A 26,522-nucleotide genomic window follows, 5' to 3' on the forward strand; every position below is an offset into this window, starting at 1 on the left:
AACCGAATTTCGAAAAGTATGGCCGCGGAGTGTTTGACAACAGCAACCGAGCAATGGATACGGGACAAATTACAACTTAAACATCCATGCCTCGGTATTTTATTTAGTTCTAATGCAGTGTTTTCAAGCAGACAATGCTCGATTGTATTGGGGGTAAAGCATTTGTGTTACGAATAGGCAATAGTAGGCAATATTAAGCAATTTTAGCTAACTTTTAGCAGCCAAGGCATCGATGGCTAAGCTAACTACACATAATATAGCCAGCATCAGCAACATCCACCACCTGGAAAGTATAGCTAACACCAGAGGCTAAATACAATGCAGTCGAATTTAAAATTGAATTATGCTTGTTGTACAGGTGATGTCCGCTCTCTGAGCCTTCCTGGGACAAGTGAGGAGAAGATTAGCCACCTGGGAAATTCATTAAAAAACTTCGTCCGTTTAAAGTCTTTGGACCTCTCATGCAATGCCCTTGTTTCTGTCGAGGTAAGTTTTAAATCTTAAAGACTAGTTTGCCTCATTTTGTTCCCCTTTAAGCATATGTTGGCTACTTATGAGTATATGGGTTGTAGATGTGTTAAGTTGTGATGGATCTTACCTTATCTTAATGTGACACATAATTGCACCCTGAATGACGTTATCCACCGAGTTAGACACTCCGGCTGTGACTTATGGTATTCCTACATCAGAATCAATTGCTTTTTAATGTGGTTACCTCCCTGCTTTCTTCTATTCAGAGGAGACCCACTGCAGTTACTGCAGCTGTATACTGCAGCTATATGAATTAAATAAATACCATCAATTTTTCTGTGATTTTAACTTTATTACAGAGGTGGGACTTTATCAGAACAACCTGGTTGGAGATGTATTCACTTGATGTTGTTGCCAATAAGGAAAGATCACATTTTACTGTACAACTCCCCAGTAGCTACTCAATATTCAGAACTCAAAGTAAACTTTAAATTAATCATTTTCAACTTAACTTTAAGTAGACATACAGACCAGTACTTTTACTTTCACTTACATAAATTCAACCATAGCCTGACAGTTAGGTTAATTTTTCTCTGGCTTGTGTTGTAACCTCTTAATGTAAGCCAGAATGTGTATTTTCTGATTTATCTAACACATCAATGTTTTTTGGTGTCGTTAAAACCTTTCTTACTTTAAAATCTTGGAAATAAACTTGCATTTTTAAACTAACTTTTGAAGTCAAGTTTAAATGGCTAACCAATAACAAATCCTGGCTCTAACCACTTTAATTCATAAGCTCTCCTCAGAAGTGCACTCAATACTTAAAAACACACTTGCCATCTTTCCCATGGGACAATTAAGCAAATTTTTGTACAAGATGTTATGTGCAGACATTATTAACATATCCAATCAAAACTGTTGCCTTGTTCCCTTAAACCCTCAATGGTTTCCTTGTCAGGGGGTTCAGCATTTGAAAGTGCTGGAGAGGCTGATCCTTTACTTCAACTGCATTCCCTCCTTCGAGGAGGTGTCAGTGGTCTTCAAGCTGCCAACGCTGAAAGAGCTGGATCTCAGACTCAACCCTCTGACCAAACGTTACCCCAACTACCGCCCTTATTTGGTGCATGCTATGCCCAATCTGCGCAAACTAGGTAAGATGTGGTCATATGATATATATTTAGCAAATCTCAGTTCACTTTTAACTAAAACCTGTCTTTTTTACCTTCCAGATAGCTGTTCAGTCAGAGACACAGAGAGAAAAGCTGCAGTAATGCAGTTCTCCTCTGATCTTCCACCTCAGCAGAAGAGCTCTGCTTTAAATCAGGCTGCTGACCAAAGGTACCACCATTGATTGTCTGAAGCTTTCCTTAATAGGTTAATGTTTTTCAGCACAACTACATAAAAAATCTACCAGTGATTTTATATAATGATAATAATTTTATGTGTATAGCACCTTTAAAAACAGAGGTTTACAAAGTGCTTTGACAATAAGCAGCAGCATTTAAAAAAAATAAAAATATTAACATAGCCAGCTTTGAAGTTTGCTGATTCTAGAATAATATGATATCTAAAAAGAAGCTGTAAGGATATTTTGGCACATCACAAATACCCTCCAGAGTTGTACTTCCAATACAAAATGCCCATTAATTTTACACACATGTAGATGTTTTTTCCCTTGGTGATGGAAACCACAAGGGCTACTGTCATTAAATCTGTTGTATTAATTAAATGTGTCTTTGCTGTTTTTCTTGTGGTTTCCAGAGGCACCAATAAGAGACTGGCCTTAGTTGACCGCTTAACAAAGAGGCTCTCTCTTGGGACAGACACGAATGATATTGTCTTGAACTTTGTTGAAAAAGATCTGAGAGGTCAAAGTGAAACTCAATCCCTCTCTACATCAGTTCACAAGGGGACAGAAGGTAAAAGATAATCCTGAAAATAACAGTATGATTTATTCTTATTTGTAGATTATTTAATTTAAGTTTTTTTGCATTAGATTCCAGAGTACAAGAATTAAAAGTTTTTACAGAACAGAGAAGTTCTACTCCAATAAAGGTAAGATTAATTTCACTTATCATTTTAAAACATTAAACTCAGTATAAATTTATGATTTTCTTTAATTATTACTTTTTTCTTTTTAGGAAATTGCCAAATCCATACTCAGGTATCCTTCTAGACAATTTGGTAAGTTTTTACAGAATCAACTTGAATGATTTTGGTATCCAGTGGAGAGAATGCAGGCAATTATTCAGTAGTCATTCATTTTGTTTTTATTTTAAAACAACTTGATAAATAAGCAATCTGTATTTCAGATTTTTCAAAATTGCAATTCAAGTGTTAATTTTTTACTCAGTAAATGGAGTAGACAATCTATGTACTGTGAACAAAGTTAAAATTGTTGGGAAAAAAATTATGAGGCATAAAATTGCAGTTTGTTGACAATTTATAAAAGCACCATTAGGGGGAGACAGAGGGCCATTTGTGTATTCTTTGTTTTTAACCATGAACACAATTTGTGTGCCAAAGGGTTTTATATATCATTGCTTTATTGTGTCATTTGTTATTTACCAGATAAAGCCGAGTCCAAAGTGTCACACGTGAAGGAACAGCCTCATAAAGAAAGCTCCTCCTCATTAAACGTGATTGAAAGACCGAAAGTGTCCTTTGGCCCGTACATTGAGAGACAGCAGCCACTGCTTGGAAAACAAAAGCAAAAGGACAATGCCAAGCCAACCCGACATACAGGCAGGGGCCATTTTACACCAAATCCTGGTAAGAGCTGGATGTATGTACTTGAAGCACGAGAGGGTATGCAGATTGTAAAAAACACTGAATATGGTTTTCGTGACAAACTGTGTCCTCAACCTTTTCCAGATCAGAGTCGGCGTCATAGCTTCTCTTTTTCTAATATCCGGCCTCCAAGCCCACGTCGACCTGGTCTGAATCTGTCTGACCGCTCCAACCCCATCTTACACCCCCCGAGGCTTACATACTCTAGCTTCAACAAAACAGAGGGGGGCTCCAGCCTGCCGCAGCAGAAGGAGGAGAAAAAAAGGGTGGGAAGTTCTTTTAATAATCACAAACTGAGTCATTATTTGTTGTCAATTACAGCTACAATTTAAAAAAGTTGGGGTGCTGTGTCAACTGTAAATAAAAACAGGATTCAATGATTTACAAATCTCATAAACCGATATTTTATTCACAGTAGAACATAAGTAACATATATGGTGTTGAAACTGAGACATTTTGTTTTTGATGGAATCAACACATCTCAAAAAATAGGAAGAATTAGGTAGTACTGATTAAAAACAACTTGAGGAGCATTTCGCAACTAATTATGTGAATTGGCAACACGTCAGTTTCATGATAAAAGGAGCATTTGAGAGGCAAAGCCTCAGAAGTAAAGATGGGCAAAGGTTCATTATTCTGTGGAAAAACTGTCTAAAAATTCTGGAACAATTTCAGAAAAATGTTCCTAAAATTGCAAAGACTTTTAAAATCTCATCATCTACTGAAATAATATCATCAAAAGATTCAGAGGATCTCAAAAAATCTCTGCTAAAAGGTTAAGAAAACCAGAGACTCCATGTCCTGCAGACTAAGGGGAGAGGGGACATCCAGCTTTCTATCAACACACAGTTCAAAAAGTCTGCACTTCTGTTGGTATGGGGTTGCATTAGTGCCCACAAAGGTAAACGTGGCCCTGTCCCTACTTTTGTGGGAGGTATTGTTGCCATTAAATTCAAAATCAGCTAATATTTTTCATGGAACAGTTAAACGTCTCAGTTTCAACTTCTGATGTGTTGTTAATGTTCTCTTGTAAATAAAATATTGGTTTATGAGATTTGTAATCATTGTATTCTCGTATTTACATTTTACACTGTACCCCAACTTTTCTGGAGCTGGGGTTGTACTTGTTAATATAATTTCTGAAGTTGTTTCTTTTCTCACACTATCTAATCTCTAAATTCTCCTCCTAGGGTGGTTACAGAAAACCCCTGGAGATGCTTCTTAACCTCGTGGACAAACACTGGACCGGAGAGAGGTCACTGCATCAAAACAACAACTTCCTGTGTGAGTTTGCTTTTGGGAATGTGGCATCTGATTCCAAGAGCCTGAGATAACAGATGCTTTCTCCTCATTTCTATTTTTGGGTCTAGCTCAGGCTGTCCAGATCCTCTCCATGATGGAAAACGATATTTCCAGTCGGGAGGGCGAGGTCAGGACCTTAAGACGGGAAGTTGATGGGCTAAATTTTCAAAGGGCTGTAAGAGAAGAGGAACACAAAGCTGAAGTCTGTAAGCTCTCTGCTGAGCTGGAGGAGGCTCGCAGTGCAGTTGTGAGTGGGTTAGGGTTTAAAGTCAATATTGATACCTTTGATAAACACCCATTTTCACTGTCTTTACTCTGACGAATGCAGGGCAAACTCAATGAGCAGCTCAGGATTGTCCTGGAGGAAAATGTCGCTCTGCAGAAGCAGCTCATAAAGCTGGAACGACAGTATCTCAAGTCTATGATGAAAAGCTCACCGATGACTCAGATTAGAGGTGGGTGTGAATCCCAGTGGGCGACACATGAGGATAAACTTCTTCTGTTTTCCTCTCATAATCTTATTTTTTTGTATTTGCAGAGGCTCAGACAGAAGTGGAGGAGCTGAGGAGAGAGATTGAGGGGTTGAGGGAGAAGGTTAAGGAGGCAGAGGAAGTCAAAGAGCTGTCAGATATGCTGCAAGAAAATCACAGGTGAGAAGATGCAACACTCGTGTTTTCACCGTTGTCTCTACAAACAGGGATCTCACATCTGCTTAGCTTGGAATTAACTTTGGAATTTTGTTTCTGAGGTTGTCAAAAATTCAATACTTTGCTTATACCACACTTTTTTAAACCAAGCAATTTGTTCATTTTAATCAATATTAGTGCTAAGGCTTTTAGAAAACTTAAGATCTTCAGTCATATTCTAAAGCATAGGGTTACACCAATACTGATCCCTGTACTCGTACTTGTGCATGCAAAGCATTGCAGATAATGTACTTGGTATCATTTCACAGCACAATGTTAGCCTCATTGTTTGAGTAGGTAGGTAAAGTTGAATAGAAGTGGAGGATAAGGAACATCTGATGAAGATAAAATGTACTTTCAAAATAATTTGAAGAACTGCAAAGGTATCATCTATCCATCCATCCATTTTCCTCCACTTATCCAGGGCTGGGTTGTGGTGACAGCAGGTTAAGCAAGTCAGTCCAGACATCCCTCTCCTCAGCAACATTTTCTATGTCTTCGTGGGAGATTCAAAAATGTCCATAGACCAGATGAGATATATATTACCTCTAGCAAGTCCTGGGTCTACGCTGGGTTCTCCTCCCAGTAAAGCATGCCTGGAAGAGCTCCAGGCCTAACCAGATGCCCAAACCACCTCAGGTGGTTCCTTTTGAGACGAAGGGGCTGTTGCTCTACTTCGAGCTCCCTCCAAAAGTCTGAGCTCCTCACCTTATCCTGAAGGCTAAGCCCAGACACCGTCCTGCTGAGTCTCATTTTGACAGCGTATCCTGCAGCCTCATTACCCAAAGCTCATGACAGTAGGTGAGGGCTGGAACAAATTTTGACCGATAAATTTAAAGTGTTATCTTCTGGCTCAGCTCCTCCTTCACCACACTGGTGTGGTGCAACATCTGCAATACTGCTGATGCTGCACCAATCCGCCTGGCAATCTTATGATGTTTTATTTAAATCAGTGAATACTCAAATCTTAGTACTTGTAGTTGTTGGTATTGGTGCATCCCTACAAGTGACTAACATAGGACTCTGGGGTCAGAGCTGTTCACTAGTCTGTACTAACAGCCATTTTGTGGACAGATTGCAAATAAACCCCCAGTCCTGCTGCTTCCTCTAGCATCTTTTCCACCCTCATAGCTGTTGTTCGCCATGATGATGGCTTGCATTTCATCTTAACAAACAGCATCAGATTGTGGAAGCCTTCTTCTTTGTCAAAACATAAGGCTACCAGGCACCATTTTTGTTAATAGCAAGCTAATCTCTACTCTGGTATCATCACATGTGCTAACAGGGCTAGCAAATATTGTTTCCATCAAGCTATTACTTCTAGGATAAGCAATTTTGAGGCCACATATCTTGCCCTGCTGTTTTTGTCGATTTGTCAAATTACTTAATGAAATCTCTTTTCCTGCTCACATGGTGCATGTAGCAATAACTGAGCTGAATAATGTAGCTTAAAACCATGTGTGCACAGGTAAGCAAGCAATGACTTTAATTATGAGTTACTAGAATAATGATGTCAATGAGTGCATGTGTAATCATGCCTGTCCCTAAAAAATATTCATTTGTGCAATTAAGAATGTAGGCAGGAGTTTGCCTGTGGGTTTTATTTATTAAAAACAATAAATTACCTGACAGTGGCTGCCAAGGACGTCTTTTTTAGTTGATGTGGTATTGAAAAGGTATTGATATTTTTAAGTGTTACTAGTACTTGATCAGAGTTAAATTCTAGTATTGTGACAACCGTTTTCATGTCTGTGTATACAGGTCTCTGGTGGCTAATAATGAATGTTTGCAAGCTGAGCTCAAGGGAAGTGAGGAACTTTGAAGAAGGATTTGAATGAAGAGATGCACACTGGGATAAAATATCAAAGCAAAACTACACCGAGTCATATGAGCATTGCATTCACTGCACAATGCCCAGCACCTACAGACTGTTTATAATTCTGTTTTAATTTATGTTTCTGCAGTTTACATTTATTTTTTCAGCATAGCAAATCCTCAACCTTTGTGTTTGTAGTTTAGTGAATATTATCTGGAAAATTTTCTAAAGGCTTTACTTGATGTAAACATCAACAATACATTTAAGAAAGCTTGTGTATGAGAGTCAAAGGGCTGTTATCTCTGTGTTATCCGGGGGTAAATGTTAGCGAGAAGGGTCTCACATATTTCCTGGATCAGTGGAAAGATTGTGTCTCTTTGCTGTTTCCCCCCATTTTTAGGTCACTCGTGCCTCCATCTGCTTTGTACGCTGCAGTGAATGAATGCATCCAAACTCCAGCTGCACTGTGACTTTATTTATACCTCAGCCTAAGGGCCAAAGAGCTGCACGCTCGTGCATTTTCCTCTCACTAATGTAAGACCTGGCAAAGCTGGTTAGAGCATGGATGTTTCTACATAAACTTTATATTTATATGACTGTTACAGGACAGCGTACTTGAACAGAGTTTCAAAGACATGAGAATGTAAAACACTGTTTTGACTGACACCCTGTAACCTACTCAGCAGAGGTTCTTAGGTGTGTTTTTTATTTTCAGTAATGCACTACAAATCATGAGCATACATTAAGAGGCCTAAAAGAACAAGAACAAAACACACTGCATGCACTGGGGCACAATATTACATGAAAAGTTATTCGAAAAACAAAAAAATAAGACAATATTGTTCCTCCACATTAAAGGTGCACAGTATTTGGCATTAAGCACAAAAAGAGGTCATACTTGAGCTACTGCAGCAGACAAAAAAACAACACTGATAGCTGCTAGTTGATGCACGATTCTTCATCAGCTGAGGCTACAGGTAGTGTGTGACAAGTGTGAAACAAACACTGTCATGTTGGAAAAATATTCTACAAAAGTATTTTACCCTTTGCAAATGTTCCCTTTTTCTCACACAGTAATGAAGGATACAACAGTAAAAACCTGCTTTTGTTTAAGTTAAATTTGTGCCTTGGATGACATACCACTATAATATTCCATATCTTCACCAACAGACAAGTATATAGCATTGGAGTGTAGCTGACTTTGCACATGTACAGGTTGATATATACTGATTCCAAGCAATACAAGATTTGATCATGATCCCACAATTTTGATATTTTTCATTTTAGCAAGACGATATTTAAGTTTTTTTTCCAGTAGTCTGTCCTCACAGCAGGCACAGCAGTTCAAGGAAGATATGACGAACTCCTACTGTGATCTATACGCTTCTGAATCAAATGCAATATACAGAACATGCATGCACAAAGTACAGCAATACAGAAAACAAAATACGACGCCAGTGTCATAAATTAAGCCATGTGGCTTTAACTTTTTAGAATATACACAATCTTACCACAAATATATTAGAACTACAGTATAGAAATCTGATGAGGAAATATAAGTCAAATGTTAAAAATACAATCTTGTTCAACTGAGCTCATCTTTTCTGGTTAGAGCTTCCTTCTTCAGCTAAATTTACCAATTTCAAATTCAAAATGCATCTTAGCAAAAAATGTTGTGTGGGCAGACATAGAGAAGACATGAATAATGACAGCTTATGACAGAATGGGGAATTTGTGTAGCTTTTTTAAAGTGTTTAAAAGGTTAGCATACAAGGTTGATTTTTTGTGTTACATATATTCATAGAAGTAAGAGAAAAGGTAAAACATGTTCAGTTAAACAGTGAACTACATTGTATTTTGCAAAAACCATTAAAAAAATTTAACTAAACAATTTTTTCTCGGACTGTATTAAAGGCAAATTATCAAAATGACTAAGCTTCAAAAATGAAAATGATGGTAGATGTTAATAAGAATTAACAGGCTGGCATGGCACAGGAAACACTTAAGATGAAACCAAAGGTTTTTAAGAGAAATAGTCATTTCAAAAATGTGCGTCAATGATTGAAACTCTTCAAAACAAATTAAAAATGCATCTTTCACTGAATGTTGGAATAGAAACATTTCCATTTAAAAGTGCAATGTTGTTAATTCATCGAACTGTTGTCCCACTTTTGTTTTTCTTGGCATGTTGTTTCTATTGTGCTTAATAAATATTCTAAGGCCCAATCGCCACAACAAAGCTTCATTATTCATAGCATAGCAGGTTCTCTCGTTTGTTCTCTTCAGTGTTTGGCAGTAACTTGCAATCAGACAGGAATGTACCAGCTGGTGCTGACTTTGTAAAAATAGATGTAAACAGTTTTCCAGTTCTCACACTTCACAAAGAGAGGAACTCAAAAACCCTCTCTCAGACACACACACATACATAAAATAGATGGGTGGGAAAAATATATGAAATCCTATTCCTTTGTGCTTTCTTTGAGGACTCTTTTAATAGAAAATTATCCTAAATGTTTGTTCCTCATCCTTTGCCCTCACATGGGTTTGCCCACTGTGGGTTTATTCACTTTCTTCTCATACGACCCTTTATGTTTGTATCCTGAGACGTATCCTGAAGTGTCAACTATGTCCTCTCGTCCCGCCTTACCCTTCCCGCGCCCGGTGGCGTCAAAACGCTCCTTATGCGACCCTGTAAACTTGGTGGTGTCCGTGAGACGGCTCACAGTCGGGGAAGCCACGGCTCTCTGTGAAGAAGGTTCAAAAACATTTGATTAGTGACTTTATTTTCTCAACAGGCATTTTGACTCAGAGGTTACATAGAGGCTGTAAGTATAAAAGCTGTTTTAATCTGATGCTGTTGTGTTTCAGGTTGCAACTGATATAAATTAAGGTTGTTAACAAATAGTTATTATTGCTTCATGATTACTCATGCATAGTGTTTTGCCTTCCACAAACAGGCAAATGAACATTTTTAGAAACTCTGCTTACAGTATGTGTAACAGGGAAAGCTGACTTTGAGGCTCGTAAAGTCACATTGTGTGCCATTGTGTGTACTTTGATGTCACTGGTTTGCAACAGTAGACGCTTAACATAAGCTGGTGCGGACGTTGCTTACTGGATCTTACAGGCTTCACACAGCACTCCAAAGACACAAATCCTGCAGCTAACTACAGCCACTTAGGATGAAACCCAGTTTGGGATTCGTGAAACAACCGTGTAGTCACCTGAAAACAGTGCAGTGTTTTCAGGTGGACAATGTCTTTGACAGTGTAGTACAAGGATGGGATTTTCTTTTAACACAGGAGGAGAACCTCAGTTTCCACAAATATCCGCCTACATATGCACAAGGCCATAGTTGGTAAGAACTAACATGCCAGACTGAAAATCTGCAGGAAAATATAGTGTGATATGAAATTAAAACAACATACTATGCCATAAACCCTGTACAAAGAATGGAAAGCTTCAGAGAGATGGAGCTATTATATTTAGAGCTGGCTGCTTTATGGGTCATAAACCCCCCTTCCTCAATGTTAACAGATGAAACATGGGTTGTCATCATTAGTTGTTATAAATGGGAGATATCTGTATTTTTGATGTTGGGTTGTTCAAGATACTTGGCAATACTAGGGGCATTAACTTGCTGTTCATACTGGCAGGGATGCTATAAGCTACACTGACAGGTATGCTAGCTCCACGCAATCTAGTTAGTTTTAGGTCAAAATTGGCCAAAAACACGATGTTGGCTCAGTTGCACATTATATTGAACATTTTAGAAGTGTTTTATTTTCACCCCAAGAGCCTCTGTGTTTGGCACTATTTTGCAATGCAAGCATTGACAAGCCACGTGCTTTTCCACCTCAGCGTATCTGGTCAGCTGTTTGGGTCTGCAGGCTTCGACAGAGACATTGACAACAAGCTAAGCTAAATCAACACTAAGATTAGCTTTTCGACAAAGTGTTGTTTGCTGTGAATAATAGGGGAAGCTTTTATGAGCTGGAGTACATGAAAGAAGTCCTTTTACAGAAGAAAGAGGGAAGAGAAACTTTAGGAGAGACTGGTTAGCTGGAGAGATCCAGAGTTACCTGATAGTGTAAGTGTAAACTGTGAGCTCATACCCACACAGAGAGCTGCTGCTGTCATGAGTGGGACTTCACAACACAAGACATTTCTGATTGAGGATAGCAGCTCACAGACACCTGCAGCCTGCATCATGCCCCATCCAGAGTTCCCTGCCTTACTGAAAACTGGTGTTTTATGGACCTTCTTCAACTTTCTGAGGATATACTGGAAAACTGACCGTGACCAAAAGAGCTGTAAAGAAATCTGTCCTCAAAGTAAGTTTATGTCTGCCTCTTTATTATTCTAATGGCTGATTATTAGACGAGCTACAGTCGTCATGATATGTTTACTTTATGAAAACTGTATCAGCAGCAGTAAAGTGGAAAACTGAGCTGAAATATGTAGTTTCAGTAGCTGAATCTAGCATTGCAGATAGTGCCAAATACAGAGGCCTCCCGGGTGAAAAATTCTTTAAAAGTTCTGGACATAGCCTACAATTAAGCCAACAAGTTTAGGCTGTTGTTTGGCTCATTTTTACCTAAAACTTGCTAAATTATGCAGAGACAGTCTACCTGTCTGCTAGCTTCCTCCAGCACTTACTGTTTGAAAGGGCTCACTGAAATAGCTTGAGGCTAATGCCGCTACTACCTTATCAACTCAACCTAACAAAATTTAAAATTATCTCTTTAAGATTAAGTTATCATTTTTCTGATAATTTCTATATTTCTAACTTGGGATTTGCTGCACAAAAAGAGATGCAGATGCATCAGCCTATGGTTGCAATCCATTAGCTAAGATCAGACAGCAGCTAATGCTACTGTTTGGGCAATTTAAGCAAAAATACAACAGAGCTAAAATTTACAGCTTACTACAAAGCAACTGTAAGCTAACATATCAACTTAAGTTTAGAGGTTTATCAAATTTCAACCTAAAATGTGGCCTGATACACTACCAAATTTTAGCTTATCACAGCTCTTGTGTGATTTAGGGAGAAATCGTTATAAAGGTAAGAACGTTGATTTCAGTGTGCAATCTGAAACACAAACTGGTGCGGTACAGCACAATACGAACACTCTGGATTACCACCCTGTGAAACAGCCCAGGAAAAATGGCTGCTGTATAAATTTAATAATGTAAAATTCAAGTTTTTAAGACGTTACCGTGACTCCTGCAATGACCGGCGACTTCCCTTCTATCAGCTTAAAGACCTCAGCCTCGGCTTCCTCTCCTGTCTTCTCTTTGTATTTCTTCCTGGCCAGTTCTGCCAGAGCGACCTTGAACTCGTCGAATGTGATGTTGCGACTGGATTTCTTCCTGAAATGTGGGTGGAAAAGGACCTTAAATAGTGGATAACACTTGACAGGGGTGCACATGAATCTTTAAAAAATGCATCTTTTGACTGCAAGTAATTTCACTTTATCAGCTGCTCTTTTCAGAGGAGTCTGAACACTGAAAAAGAGAACAAACAGTTGTGTACACAGAGCCATGTGTGATCACTTAAACATGGCAGATGTAAGACAGCATGGAGATGGTATTCCTGAAAGATAAACAATGAGAAAACTTTCACTGTTTGGATTTTGTCTCCCAGTATGACTCAGTGGGCTCCTTAAGCAGCTCCACACACACACTTGTAGACTGTATATTTGATGGTCTCTCATATCATGCCTCATATTTTAAGTTGTATAGTATACGTCCAGACCCAGAGCCTTGATACTGCAGTAGAGACATTTAGATCTCTTTAATCTCTGTATACTCATTAAAGATTAAAAAAGTTAACCTTTACAGTACCATAACAAACATTAGCCTTATCAATCATTCTTCTTCAGTTGTTTAACTAGACACGTGCCGGTGTCCCTGCCACGTTTAAAGTGCATAGTAACACAAACACAAACAGATATTGCCGTGGTGATAAATCACCTAAAACAACAGCCTATAAAGCTTGCAGTCTCCTTGAGCAACCTGCTGTCATAGCAACGAGCTGCAGTAAACAAGGATGTTTGAGTTTATTATCAATTGTACTCATCCAGTGGCCCGTTTTTTATTTGTTTGGGTGATCTTTTAGTGTTGAACATTTGAAAGCTTCATTCCTGTGCGCCTGTTCCATGCTATTGTCAGAGGAAAACTGGATGTCCAGCTGTTGTTTCTGTCTCAGACAATTCCAATGTTTTCTCTGGTGATATCTCCATGAGAGGCTTTTAAATCATTTTAAGTAGACATTTAATTGAACTGTGCATGTACAACAGAAAATCAGATTCAGAGGAGAAGTTACAGTGCCTATAAAAGTATTCACCCTCTAGGATGTTTTACCCCTTTATTGGTTTTACAAATCAATCATGGTCAATATAATTTTGCCTTTTAGACAAAAGAATATAAATAAACTATTTAATGTAAAAGAGAAAACAGATTTCTACAAAGTAATGCCAATTGAATAAAAAAAATTGTTATGTAAAATAAGTGACTGCATAAATATTCACTCCCTTCAACTCAGTATTTAGTAGATGCCCCTTTGGATGCAATCACAGCGCTGAGTCTGTGTGGATTGGTCTCAATCAGGTCATTTTACTCTATTCTTCTTTGCAAAACTGCTCAAGCTCTGCCAGGTTTCATGAGCATCGAGCATGAACAGCCCCTTTCAAGTCCAGCCACAAATTCTCTCTTGGATTGAGGTCTGGGCTTTGACTCGGCCACTCCAGAACATTCACCTTGCTGTCTTTGAACCTTTTCTGTGTAGCTTTCACTGAATGTATGCTTTAGCTCATTGCCTAGCCAGAAAAATACTTCTTAAAGCTGCAGTTTTCCTGCAGACTGAATAAGATTGTCCTCCTGGATTTTCTTATATTTTGCCGCAATCATTTTGCCCTCTACCTTTACAAGCCTTGCAAGGCCAACTGTTAAGGAGCATCCCCACAGAATAATGCTGACACCACCGTGCTTCACAGTGGGGATGGTGTGTTGGTGGTGATTTACAGTGTGTGGTGTCTGCCAAACATGCTGGATCTTGTCTGATGACCACAAAACACCCTTTTGGTGTCATCAGACCAAAGACCTTTCTTAAACTTGAGTCTCCCACATGCCTTTTGGTGAACTCAAGTCCAGATTTAATGAGTTTTCTTTAACAGTGGCTTTTCTTCGCCACTCTCCCATAAAGCTTTAACTGGTGACTGGTTGTATGCTGAGCCTCGCATGGTCACTCAGTTTGTGAGGATGGCCTGATTTGGACAAATTTACACCTGTGCAATATTCAATCCATTTTTTGATGTTGGATTTAACTGAACTCCAGAGGATGTTCAGTACCTTGGAATTTTTTTTTATTCATCCCCTGACTTAGACTTTTCCATCATCTTTTCTCTGAGTTGCTTGAGGTGTTCTATTGTTTTCACGGTGTAATGGTAGCCAGGAATACTGATTAATCAGTAACTGGACCTTCCAGACACAGGTGTCTTTAAACTACAATCACTTGAGACACAGTTACTGTACTCAGGTGATCCCTATTTGAATAATAGTGAGTCTATTAGCGCCAACTGGCTGGACCTCTGTTGAATTAGGTCAGTCACTTTAAAGGGGGTGAATATTTCTTGTATAACTGACTTTACTTTGTAAATATCTGTTTTTAGCTTGACATAAAACATCCAAGAGGATGAATACTTTTTATAGGTACAGTGTGGAGAGTATGTGAAACTTTATGATTCAGGATGCTGCTGAAGCTGACCTGCTGTTTATGTCCATTAGTTCAACCACCCACAGTACTGGATCCATATGGATATGACGTAGTAGCTGGCCGATTTTTGGTCACGCAGAAGCGCTCCCGCCTACAGTCGTGTTCAGTGATGAGGAAACAACCAAAGCCTAGAAAATGAAGCCACCATAACCACGCGAGTGATTAATTAGCCCACACCAGATTTCTACCTCATCCATACTTTATGCTGTGCTTTTCTAGCCCCCAGCAGACAAACAGTATGGCAAAGACTCAATGTGCTTCAGCACATCTCCATAACCTTCAATAAACAAGGATTCATTCAGCCATACTGCGATCAGCCAGTGCTCATTAGGACAGTTCATTTTTAGTAAAGAGCTTTGACACTGATTAAAGGGAAAGTGGATTTCTGCATCTCTGGCATGGCAGCTCTCCCCAGCTCAGCCATGCCGCGAGTCAGAAATGACATGAAAATGAGCCCCTCCCCCAGCTTGCACCTCTCTTTAAAATCTGCAACGAACATGCTCTGTTTGGATTTTACACGCATCATCACAGTAAACGCTGGACTATCTTGGATCGTGATCAGAACCTGCAGGCCTGAGACGAGATCCTGCAAATTCACGAGCCAGACACACATTCAAGGACTGAATGTAAACGACACTACACAGATTCACCAGGAAAAAATCCCTGTACGACAGGGAACATGTTCTAACCCTTCTTAGGCTTAAACCCCTGATGAGGTAACACCATTACAAATTTCTAAATATTGCTCTACAATGGAGCAGCACAAACAAGCTTTAAAAACACAGTCAGCTTTAATCTCTCTCTCTGTGTCTCAGTAAACATGTACACCCATTGCCATGCCAACAGTGAAGGTGTTGATGTGGGTGACTCAAAGTCCAGAAAAACAAGGAAACCTCTTCGTTTTAACAAATGTTTTAAGCTTTTTTGTTTAATCTGAGAAGTAGCTGCACAATCCTGAAGTTGTCATCTTTAGTCAGTGTAAGAAATGAAAATATGCAGACTACAAGTGCTCATTTTTATGCTGTAGTCTGCAAATTCTGTTCTTATATCTTGCACCAAGCAGTGTCTTGTCTTTAATTATTTTGCTTTAGAAGAAAACAATGAAATATATGTGATAAAGTTCCAAATTGTAAATATGCACAAATAAACTGGGTCCTATGATCTTGAATTCCTATCTAAAGCTCATTTAAGGACTCTCTTAAATAAACAAGTTTTTACGCACTGGGGCCTCATGGAAGACAATTATGGACTGAGGTACTCAACTGAATCCCACCTGAAATAAGAAATAACCTCCTGTAACATGTTTTAAGAGGATTTATATTTAAAAATATATATATATATTTATATATTCAATAAGTAACTTCTATGAATCTTTCTTTTTTGACACAAAATTGGGAAATATAGATACATTTTATTTTTAAAGTTTTAACTGGATGTTATGTTTTTAATAGTGATAGTCAGTATGCAGCTCTCTGATATACTGAATACATATTATTCTTTAATTATTCTGGATCTGCTGTTGAAAATATTTAATCCTTCTTAAACACACTTGTTACAAAGACAAAAAATAAACCATCTCAAACAGAAAGATGGCACTAAAAATCATTTGAATTTTACTAATAAAAGTTTGTCACAGCACTTGAGAACATTTCGAGTTCTACGCCATGTCCTTTACATCACTTTAAATTATAAAGTCTCATAGAAAATCATGTTTAAAAAGAAAAAATGTCCTCTTATTCAGTCAGCATTCATTCAAACATGGTAACAATATAGTGAGATACCACCACAGTATACATTCCCCTTTATACATGTTTATACCAGCCCACAGACCTAGATGGGCCCCTGATGGGCCATACAAATGGGCCCTTCTTAGAAGTCATTTAGTTATGATAACTCCCAGGGTGGAAATTATTTAAGTCATTTTTAAAATTTGAGATTTTACTTTCACTTAAGTTTATTATAGGGGAAGTATTATTCTATGCAAAATTTTAAAAAGTATCAAGTGTGGCATAAAAAATATGCACTGAAACAAAGAGGTCCAAGCTTTCTGCCAACATGATACTGGCCTGTTAGTTGGCTTTGACAACACACAACAGTCAGTAGCACATTTTTACCTCTGCCAAGGAGATTATGTGATCAGCAGGGTTTGTTAGTTAGTTTGTTAATTAGTTTGCTAGTGAGTTGGTTTGTTAGCAAGATAACTCAAAAAGTTATGGATGGATTTTGATGAAATTTTCAGGAAATGTCACAAATGGCATAAGAAAGAACTGATTAGATTTTGGGACTGCGCCGGATCACTGTCTGGATCCAGGAATTTTTTAAAGGACTCTGTACTTTTGGGAGATAGGGCTAATGGCGGAGGTCTGCGCTTTCTCTGAGTGCTTTGCTTGTTAGAGAATGATTCTACATTTCACACCAAAACAGCTGCTACATCTTACTTTAAGATAAGGCATGCCTTATAATGACAAACCTGGAGATCCATATTTTCTTGTTCTGTATGCACATTTGGGAAAGATCCTATTTTACTATACAAGCTCCTTGAGTGTCTAAAGTAGCTCCTCAGTACTTAAAGTCAAATTCAAATTAAATACTTTTTAGAGCAAGGATTTTACTTTATGTAAATTACATTTTAAAGCAAGGTTCTGTACTTTTACTTGAGTAAAATAGTCTGTACATTTAATAGTCCTTTTTCCACCTCTGGATTATGCAGTTATGTTGGATCAGTAGCATTAGTGTTAGCCCCCTGGCTAACATTAGCCGCCTGGTCTGATCAGCTTTTGTTGCTGACTGAATAAAATTGGTTGCAGGCCCTGGCATGGATACATTATCCTGCAAAATTGGCCCTACACTTAAATTCAACTGGCCCACCTATTACTTTATGAAACAAAACAATACAAACATACAAAAAAGCTTGTACCAGACTGTGCTACAATAAAATGTGTAGTTATTACTATTCAAGTGTGGAACCCTAACCTGCAGCTGGGCCACAGAAAGCTTTCCTCTTTTAACCCCTTATGGTCTGTCTTGCACACTTGGGCTACACAATACGATTTTGCAGTTAGCACATTGCAAAAGTCTAAATTTACTGCATTAACTAAGAAATATAATTTTCTGTAAAAAATTTATGCTTTCTCATTCAGCATTCATGAATTCAGACCATTTTTATACAGCCAGGTAAAACTACAGCTGGCTGTCAGCTGCCTTCAGAGGAATTGTTAAAATGTGGCAAAATAATAATTTATTTTGTATTCAAACAAATAGCTAAAGCTAATATGGATTCTTTAATATTTGCTTTATAATCTGCTTTATTCATCACACTTCGTGCCATTATCACACAACCATACAGTGCAAGCCTGAAATAATTACAGACTTAAAGTCTATAAAATAGTTTTGATTATAGGATTAAGTAATAATTTCTAAAGCAAAAATAAACTCATGCATTTCTTTTTACATTACATTATGAATCAAACTTTGAAACACAATCTCCTTTTTCCCAGTATTGTTCAGCTCTTGTGTCTAAACTGCGACTTAGATTGAATTGTGATTACACACCAGCAGAAGATGGAAAACCCACAAAATCAATGTGAGATTCCCAAGCAGACATTTTTCAGGGCTTCTCCTCTCCTGCAGCAAGACTAGATGATGAATGGCTTCCAGCCATACTTATCTATTCTGGTGCTTTCTAGCAGAAAAATCTTTATTCAAAACGTTCAGCCAAAATAAGAAAAAAACACTCAAAGCTGCTTTGTGTTCCTCATAAAAAAAAACACACTCACATTTTGTCTGGCCTTTCTTGCGCTAGCTGTATTATTTGCCTTTCTGTACTGTATTTGGCCAGAATTATAACACTTCATGGATCCTGGTAGATATCTACACTCATATCTCTACAAGTCCAAACAGTTTGACACTTAGTAGACTGCCTAAACATAAGCACAGCTGTACAGATGAAAAGTTCTGCTTCTTTGGTGAAATAATATTGAGGTCACAGCCTCTTATTAGATTCTACTTCACTTAAATCAACACTAAAGCATGAATCAAAGTAGCCTGAGGAGGCACAGGATGAGCCATCCTAGCCTTTTGCTCTGGCGGCTGTCTCTGATGGACAGTTTCAGCTGAGCCAACTTAATATACAAGACAGTCATCTTTTGAAAACAGCCTTGAAAACATGAATTTGTGAGTCTTCTGTCATGCTAATACTAAAGTCAGCATTGTTGACTTGATGTTATATCTTTTGAGACACCAGTGCAACATGAAGGAGCAGCTGATTAATAAATAGTTCCTGGATGAACTTTCAGTCAGAGTGCAATTATGTTTGTGCCTGGCTGAGATAACTGTTGAGACAATACCACTGACTTAACAGTCTAATAAATTAATAAAAAGAACAGATATCCTCCGTAGTTAAATGCTATGGTTTAGAGGCAGCCTTAATATCCACCGCTGTGCTCTTACAACTACAATGCTTCCTCGTCTGCAGCACTTAAGTGACCTTTCGGGCATGCTGATCTGGGTGACTAAGCCTCCTGTCATCTCTGCTGCTGTCATAAAAAGAACACAATCCTGTGGAGGCATGTCTGTAACAAGAGCTAATCTGCTCAGATGTTTGCACATCTATTAAAGATGGCTAAATTAGACACATGGAGATCTCAAAGCCCAAGTACTCTTAAAGAAATAACCATTTAAAGCACAATACATCAGGTTCCTTTCTTACTTGACTTTGCTGAACACGATGTCCACGTCAGTGAGGGTGATGTTTTTGCCGTCAATCACACCACAGTCCTTGCAGAGCTTGGACCAGTTCTTGCCATGCATCTCCTTGCCGGTAGCACGAGTGTCACCGTGGATGGCGAAACGACGAAACGACTCTTCCAAAGCAGTCAACTCCACTGGTGTGGACGAGCCCATGCCTCCGTCACTGGTGCCATTAGACTCAGTTGAAAGCCTTTTGGATGTTCTGTCTCTTGACTGTTCGGTGTGCGGCCGTAAAGTGACTGAGCTCATGTTGGGATGCTTGGCTGTTTGGACTTTAAAGTCATCTATGTTGTCTCTGAAGGGGATACAATCACATCATCAGCATATTGAATATTCAAGGTGCTTGTGGTAGTTTTCAGTTGATGTTAAATTAGTTTTTGGAAGTAAATAAGTGAATAAACCAAAAACATGAGGTCTATTTAAAAGAACAAGACATTTAAAAGGAGCAGACATTTGCATTAACACAGTTTTAAGCAACGATTTGAAATTATTTAGATGAAAATTTACAAGAAAAGCATATGGAGTTGAACTACGCATGGAGAGCATGAAGAGCTTTAGCAGGATACCTCATCTCCAGTACAAAAAAATCTCATCCTGCTGTCATGTAACAGTCAAATATATTTCTCACCTAGAGTCTTGGCCTTAAAAATTGAAGGTTATTTTTATATCATGCTGTGAAATAACCTGTCTGACCCCTCAACAGCAGTTTAAGGCTTTCTGAAAACTGCTGGTTCAATTCAAGGCTAGATTCGTCCTCCCCTTTCCCCAACATTCAGGGGAGTGTGACCAAATTTGAGTCTTACTACAACTGATTATTTGTCCCAATTATTCTCAAGTGTGTGGTGTTCATACTATTATTTTACTGATCCCGATCGAGACACAGATGAAATCTGGTTCCAGACCGGGCTGCCTCTAACAGAATATCCCAAGCCAATGAGAGCAAGCAGCTCAGAAACATAAAAACAACTATACCATCTTCTCTTAATCTGAATTCTTTTCCATTTTAGTTTTTTCCTTTTTTGTTTTTCTGATGTAAAACAGAACAGATGCCAGGGCTAAAGACATCAGTTTTCCTTTAGTCTTTGTTCTCTTCTTAAGTCACATTTGGTCATACAGATCTCTGTGAGATATCATGTCTGTGGAATCCCCACTATGAGGTTTTTCAGAGCCATACAGACAGATTATTAGTAGTTCATGACACTGATAACTAACAGATAACTGATAGTAATATTTAAAATCAACATGCATTTATCATGAGGGATGAAATGTAATTTATGCGGCAAAAGTAAAACTGCATGCTTAGAAAATTGAAGGAAAACAATGTGACTCAGGGTCTATGAGCATGAGAAACAGCAAAGAGCACCCCAGTAAAAGCAGGAAAACAGGAAGTAGTGCCATATTCTCACTGTGTGAAAACCCTGGATTAAGTGTTGATTGACTGGTACTCATGTTAGGATTGTGTTGTACAAAGGACATTTAGTAAGACTGTGGAGAGTGAAAATAAAGCAAGGGAAAAGACACACTTTGCAGTGGAATTACAGTAGCGCACTTTTTGATTAATTTATTTTATCGACTGTCGGTAAAATAAAATGCTAATCCCAATAATAAGCCAAATATCGGCCTTAATAATCTGTCAGAGTGATTAACAAAAATGTGAAACGATTGTGAAATCAATTAATCAAGATGTCAGATGAGAGATCAACAAAAAAGTATTGGAGTAAAGTAATTCCTCATGGGCTAATGAGATTTACTCAATTTTTCAAAGAGGTGGATATGTTGTACATCTACAGGAGTTATTTATGATGTAAAGTTAATTCACTGAAAGAGAAGCCCTTGATTCATTTGAAGAAAAAGGCCACATGAGCTAAATTTATGCCTGAAATATGTTTTAATCAGGATTATCTAGAAGTTAAACATCCTTGGTAGCACAGTTAAGATCTTGTATTCTTCCTCTTGCCATTGAGATTCAGACTTTGTGGGTTGTTTTGATTTAGAAGTGGAAGGTAAGTCCCATTTTCTTTTGTGCTGTATTAAACTAACCTGTCACGCCAGATGGATTTGTTTCATACATCCATCTGGGAAAGCTTCAACAGGAAACGTTTGAGAAAAGGCAGAGGATTTGAAAAAAACTCAGAGTGTGATTAGATGAACGTTCTGTCTATCACATCTCTACAGGCCAACAAGAGCAACTAAACACGTGACGGAGCCACTACTGAGGTGCGCAGCTACTGAGTAATAACGCGAAACATGGCGACTATAGACATGTAAGTACTCGACTTTTGCAGCTCTTGCTGCTTGTTTACGTCACAACTCTGCTGAGCCCGAAAGTACTGCCCCTCGTCGCTGAATGGTCCTGTCACTTTCTAACCGGGCCCAAACGGTTCAGATGGGAGCTTTGCAAGATGGATTTGCCAGTAAGAAACACGGAAACGGGCATATCCATCTGCTATGCAAGGTTAGTATTAAACAGGATGACCTAAGAGAAGTATTGCTTCATGAAATGGCTAATGAAAACGCTGAAACTCTGCAGTCACCTGATGAGCAAAAACTGTAAGCCTGATTAGTTGTGTTTAAACTTGAAAATGTTGTCTCAAACGCCTGGAAAAGAAGACAGGATACTTTATTTAACTGATTAAATAATTTTTAGTTTGTCTAAATCCTCCATTTCTGGTATATTGCAATAAAAGAACTACTTTGTACTCTGATCCTGGTTTGTTTAAATTCCTGGTGTCATGTAAGCCATGTGGGCTGAGCATATGATTGTATGTATGACACAATCAAAAAAAAAAAAGAAACTTCAAACTAATATGTGACTTAAGCTAAAAAGGGATGTTAATCTAAATTGAAAATACCTACCAAAATTATGCTGCTATACAGACATAGTCTTGTTTCTGATGATCTTGTTTGCTTTTGTGGCCATAGAGTCATCAAATCAATTTCAGCCTGTTTCATAACCAACTTAAAAATTCCTTACTGGAGGAAAAAAAAGAATCCTTGGTAGAAATTCATCTGATCCAACCTTGTTCTGCAAGACTTCCAATGAACAAACCCTTCTGCAGAAAGTAAACAGTGTGTTATACCTGCAGGTCAAGACACAGCTTGCAGATTTCTCTTTGTTTAGCTGTCCTACTGCTATGTTACACAGTCATGTTTGAACTGTCCACACTGAGGTGTGTTTCTGTACTCATGCTGGCTGTGAATGGGCAGATGGGTTTGTTTTTTTGGCACAGAGGTGGAGGATAAAAATAGACCTCGGTGGAATTCAAAGGCACACACAAATCAAGAAATGAGAACAGATGAATATCTGAAGGGAGAATGCAGGGTGGGAAGAAGTGAAGTCTCGTGTACTGATGGGATCAAACTTACTTGTGGTCTGCCATGCTTGAGCAGGAGTTTGGTTCCTTCTGTGCAGTGTTTGGGGTAGCTGACTTTAGTTTTCTCTTTGTGCTGTGGACAAGATGAGAATGGAGGTGAGTACTGTGAGGGGATGTGTCTGAACAAAAAGTGAGGGGAAAGAACAGAATCTACAGAGTCCCTGATAGAAATATGATACAACGCTCTTCCTTATTACTCTTTAATCTCTCACAATCTTACATAATTTAGTCTGACACACTCAAAGAAGCCTTCATTTGAGAGAAAGCCTTCAACTCCAAAAGGGAAAAACATCAAAATCATCATCATTAATCTCCTTCCCCATCAATCTTGTTTGTGACACATCTTTAAAGGTTTTATTCCTGGAAACAAGCGTCTCTCTCCTTTCAGAAGATGATTTCATTCAGTCTGCAGTGGGATTCCCTCTCCAGCATAATCCTGATTTGTATTTCTTTGTACACAGCAGCTGAGCTCAGCCTCACACTTGAACCACATCTAAAGTGCTTATGTTAGTCACCATTCACAGATTAAAATGCGTGGAAATTTAATTACAGCCATGCAAAAACATTCATCAGTGCCATATCTACTAACACAACGAAATCCAGTGCTATTTTCTACGGCATGTGATGTGCTCTGCTCACCTTTCAGCTGTTCCCATACTCAGCGCAGCATCCTGAAAGGACCTGTGTTGCCTCGGCAAAGAAAACTCCAACAAACTCTCTACTTATAGTTTCACTCAGTCTTATTAAAGGAGATACAAACAGCAGAGAGCTGCGGTGCCGATAGACTAAACTGTGTGCTCAAGCTACCCTAAGTCCCTGAAGTCACCAGTAAAGAGGGTTCACTCATCCCCCAGTGACACCATGGGAAGCGACAGGTTTTGTGGCCAATCACAACTATGACTGCGCTAAGTACAGTCCACCCTTAAACTGGTACAAAAGTTCGAAGATTGACAGAGCATAAAGGCATAATGGTCGAGATGTGGATTCTTAGGGGGGAAAAAGAAGAGATTATTAATGTCTGTGAATAATGGCATTCAGAACTGCACACACTGGGAACCTATTGTCCAACACTAGTGGCTCCTCTGTCCAACTCATGCCTTTTTCTTCACAAATGCACACATGGTGACATCGCAGAGTTACACTATTGATGGCAGGAGGTTTGTAGTCATATGTCATCGATGGCTCAGGCCAAGTCAATCCAGTCAGAGTCACTGAGGTTGCTCAGGACGTAATCTTTACTTCTCTACTATTTATATCCTAAAGATGCAAGTTAACTATCTTTAAATATTCCATTATAATGCTAATGAATGTTAATTTCAGTATGAGTGTACATGTCTGTCGCCTTAGACAAAATACACATCGGAGAGTCAATAAAGTCTCCTATTCTGTAATCAAATTAATTTGAATCCAATCCAATTTGACCTAGTGCAATCCAATGATGTAAAATCAAATCTACTCTAATCTTATCTGATCTACTGTAGCCACAAAAGACTTTAAATTAAACATTCAAATTAATCTGCTGCGCCACTCTTTTAGAATTCCACACTATCATACTGTTAATAATTGCAAAGAAACATGAAATAAACATAAAATAGGTTTTACATTAAAGGAAGATTTCCCAATTTAAATGACTATTTATTTTTATTGTACGACCAAACACTGTATCGGTCTTTAAACAGTGCAGATTATAGCAATTTTACATCTAAATATGTTTTTTACTAATAGAAGGCTGTCAAAAGATTTACATCCTCAATCACAATTAATCTCTGAATTTCTGTTGTTATTAATGCATACATTTTTTTTTCCTCATTTTAAAATTACACTTTATTGCAAAATGCTTTTGTGTAATTTTGGATTTTTCTATCTCAATCTAAAGGTAACTGACTTCCTGTTTGGATACAGACCTGCTTTTCTATGTAGATCAGAGATCATGAACTTCACCACAGAAAAGGGAACTTGTTAAGGACTGTAAAGGAAATACAAGGTGCACATGGATGTTTTTACTTACTTACGCACTTTTTAAGTGAAATTACACATTAAGGAGTAGTGGCGGACTTATTTTATAGCTCTGTTGCTGCAGGGAGACACTGACATAGCTTAAGCAAAGTGTGCTCAAAGGCCCAATAAAGCATGAGATTAATTGTGAATAAAAAAATTGTGCACTAATTGTGGACCTTGAATAATTGGGAATAATGCTATTAATCTTGGCAGCCCTACTAAGTGTACAACCATCCACCCATCAAATATCTACACCAGTGGTTCTACACTGGTGTGGACCCAAAAGTGGGTTGTGGAGCTGTTTTCTGTGGGTTGCAAAGGTGCGTCTGGAAAAAAAGGGGGACAAAAAGTCTATAAGGTACAGAAGACCTAAGCAGAAACACGTCAACACTTTTTATTCTACAAATTTTCCTATGATGAAAAATACATTTCTGCCACTTTTCTCGAGATTTGACCTTGGTTATCTTCTTTTCTTTGAAGGACAGTGATTGTTTTCCCTTTGTAATGAATCAATTCCTCAAGGAATTACTAAAATATCCATATTTTCTTGGGAAAATGTACTAAAAATGTATGCATGCCTTTCTGTAAATATGCTTTTCATACATGTTTGTTTTGTCTTGACTCTCTTTTCCATGAAATATATTTGTGTGGCTGAAATTTGGGTTGCAATTTGTCATGAGGAGGCTGTAATGGGTGATGCCTGACCAGTCTAGAACCTCTGATCTACACTATTGTAGAGGAGGGGGGCTGAAAACTGGAGGCTATCTAAGCTATCTTTGGGCAAGACCAAGAGCTATGTAGGTACACTGGTTAACGGTCAATCACTAGAGACAAACAACTTGCTCATACTCACACCTACAGGCAATTCAGAGTCATCAATTAACCCAACGAGCCTAAAGGAGGCTGGAGTACCTGGACTGACTTCATGCATTGTCAGAGAGAACATGCAAATTCCACGCAGAAAGACCGTCTCCGATTGGGATTTCAACCAGGAACTTTCTTGGAGTATGGCAACAGCGCTAACCCCTGCACCACCAAGCAGCCATGAAAAAGACAACCAATGTGTAACTAAATAGTCTAAAGATCAAAGTAACATTTAAACTTGAACTACCGCCAGGTGATTTTATACCTCTGCTGGGTATACAACTGCCAGACAGTGAAACAAAGTAAACAAACAAACAAAAGTAAACAAACAAAGTAAAGTATTGGGTAAACAAGATGGGGGATGTAAGCAGCATCCTTGATTTTTGACCTCCAAAATTGAATCAGTTCATCATTGAGTCAGTCATGTGTGCACAGTTTGAAGAAAATCCCTCAAAATATCATTGATATTTCACAACATAAACAAGGGATTAACAGGCTTCCTGATGACCTTGACTTCTGACCTCCAAAGTCTGGTAAATGGACTTAAGCTTGTATAGGACTTTCCTAGTCATCTGAGTACTCAAAGCGCCTTTACACAGCAGGTCACACTTAATAATTTTTACACATTCACACACTGGTGGCAGAGGTGTCTATGGAGAGAGGCATCAATACTCCCATATTCCCATTTATTCATC

The 26,522-nt window shown here is 38.4% G+C and overlaps 2 protein-coding genes across 2 annotated transcripts in view; one reads left to right on the top strand and one right to left on the bottom strand.

Annotated features, from left to right (window-relative positions):
• cep72 (centrosomal protein 72) lies at window positions 1-8,123 on the top strand. The gene is made up of 14 exons (XM_041793642.1): window positions 1-94; window positions 359-486; window positions 1,430-1,622; window positions 1,701-1,809; window positions 2,233-2,390; window positions 2,468-2,526; window positions 2,613-2,655; window positions 3,043-3,243; window positions 3,346-3,527; window positions 4,452-4,545; window positions 4,632-4,810; window positions 4,892-5,018; window positions 5,102-5,213; window positions 7,011-8,123. Exons 1-14 carry the CDS (start codon window positions 19-21, stop codon window positions 7,069-7,071), a joined length of 1,722 nt encoding a protein of 573 aa, XP_041649576.1. The 5' UTR covers window positions 1-18; the 3' UTR covers window positions 7,072-8,123.
• LOC121513715 (tubulin polymerization-promoting protein) overlaps window positions 7,693-26,522 on the bottom strand; it is a 25,562-nt gene continuing 6,732 nt past the window's right edge. The window contains exons 2-5 of the mRNA XM_041793643.1: window positions 22,958-23,038; window positions 19,551-19,886; window positions 12,285-12,438; window positions 7,693-9,809 (exon numbers count right to left, since the gene is read on the bottom strand). Of these exons, the coding sequence (XP_041649577.1) occupies window positions 9,600-9,809; window positions 12,285-12,438; window positions 19,551-19,886; window positions 22,958-22,971 (714 nt within the window). The 5' untranslated portion in view covers window positions 22,972-23,038 and the 3' untranslated portion in view covers window positions 7,693-9,599. The remainder of the gene's footprint in view (window positions 9,810-12,284; window positions 12,439-19,550; window positions 19,887-22,957; window positions 23,039-26,522) is intronic.

The sequence above is a fragment of the Cheilinus undulatus genome, linkage group 8 (assembly GCF_018320785.1).
Source record: "Cheilinus undulatus linkage group 8, ASM1832078v1, whole genome shotgun sequence".
Lineage (NCBI taxonomy): Eukaryota > Metazoa > Chordata > Actinopteri > Labriformes > Labridae > Cheilinus > Cheilinus undulatus.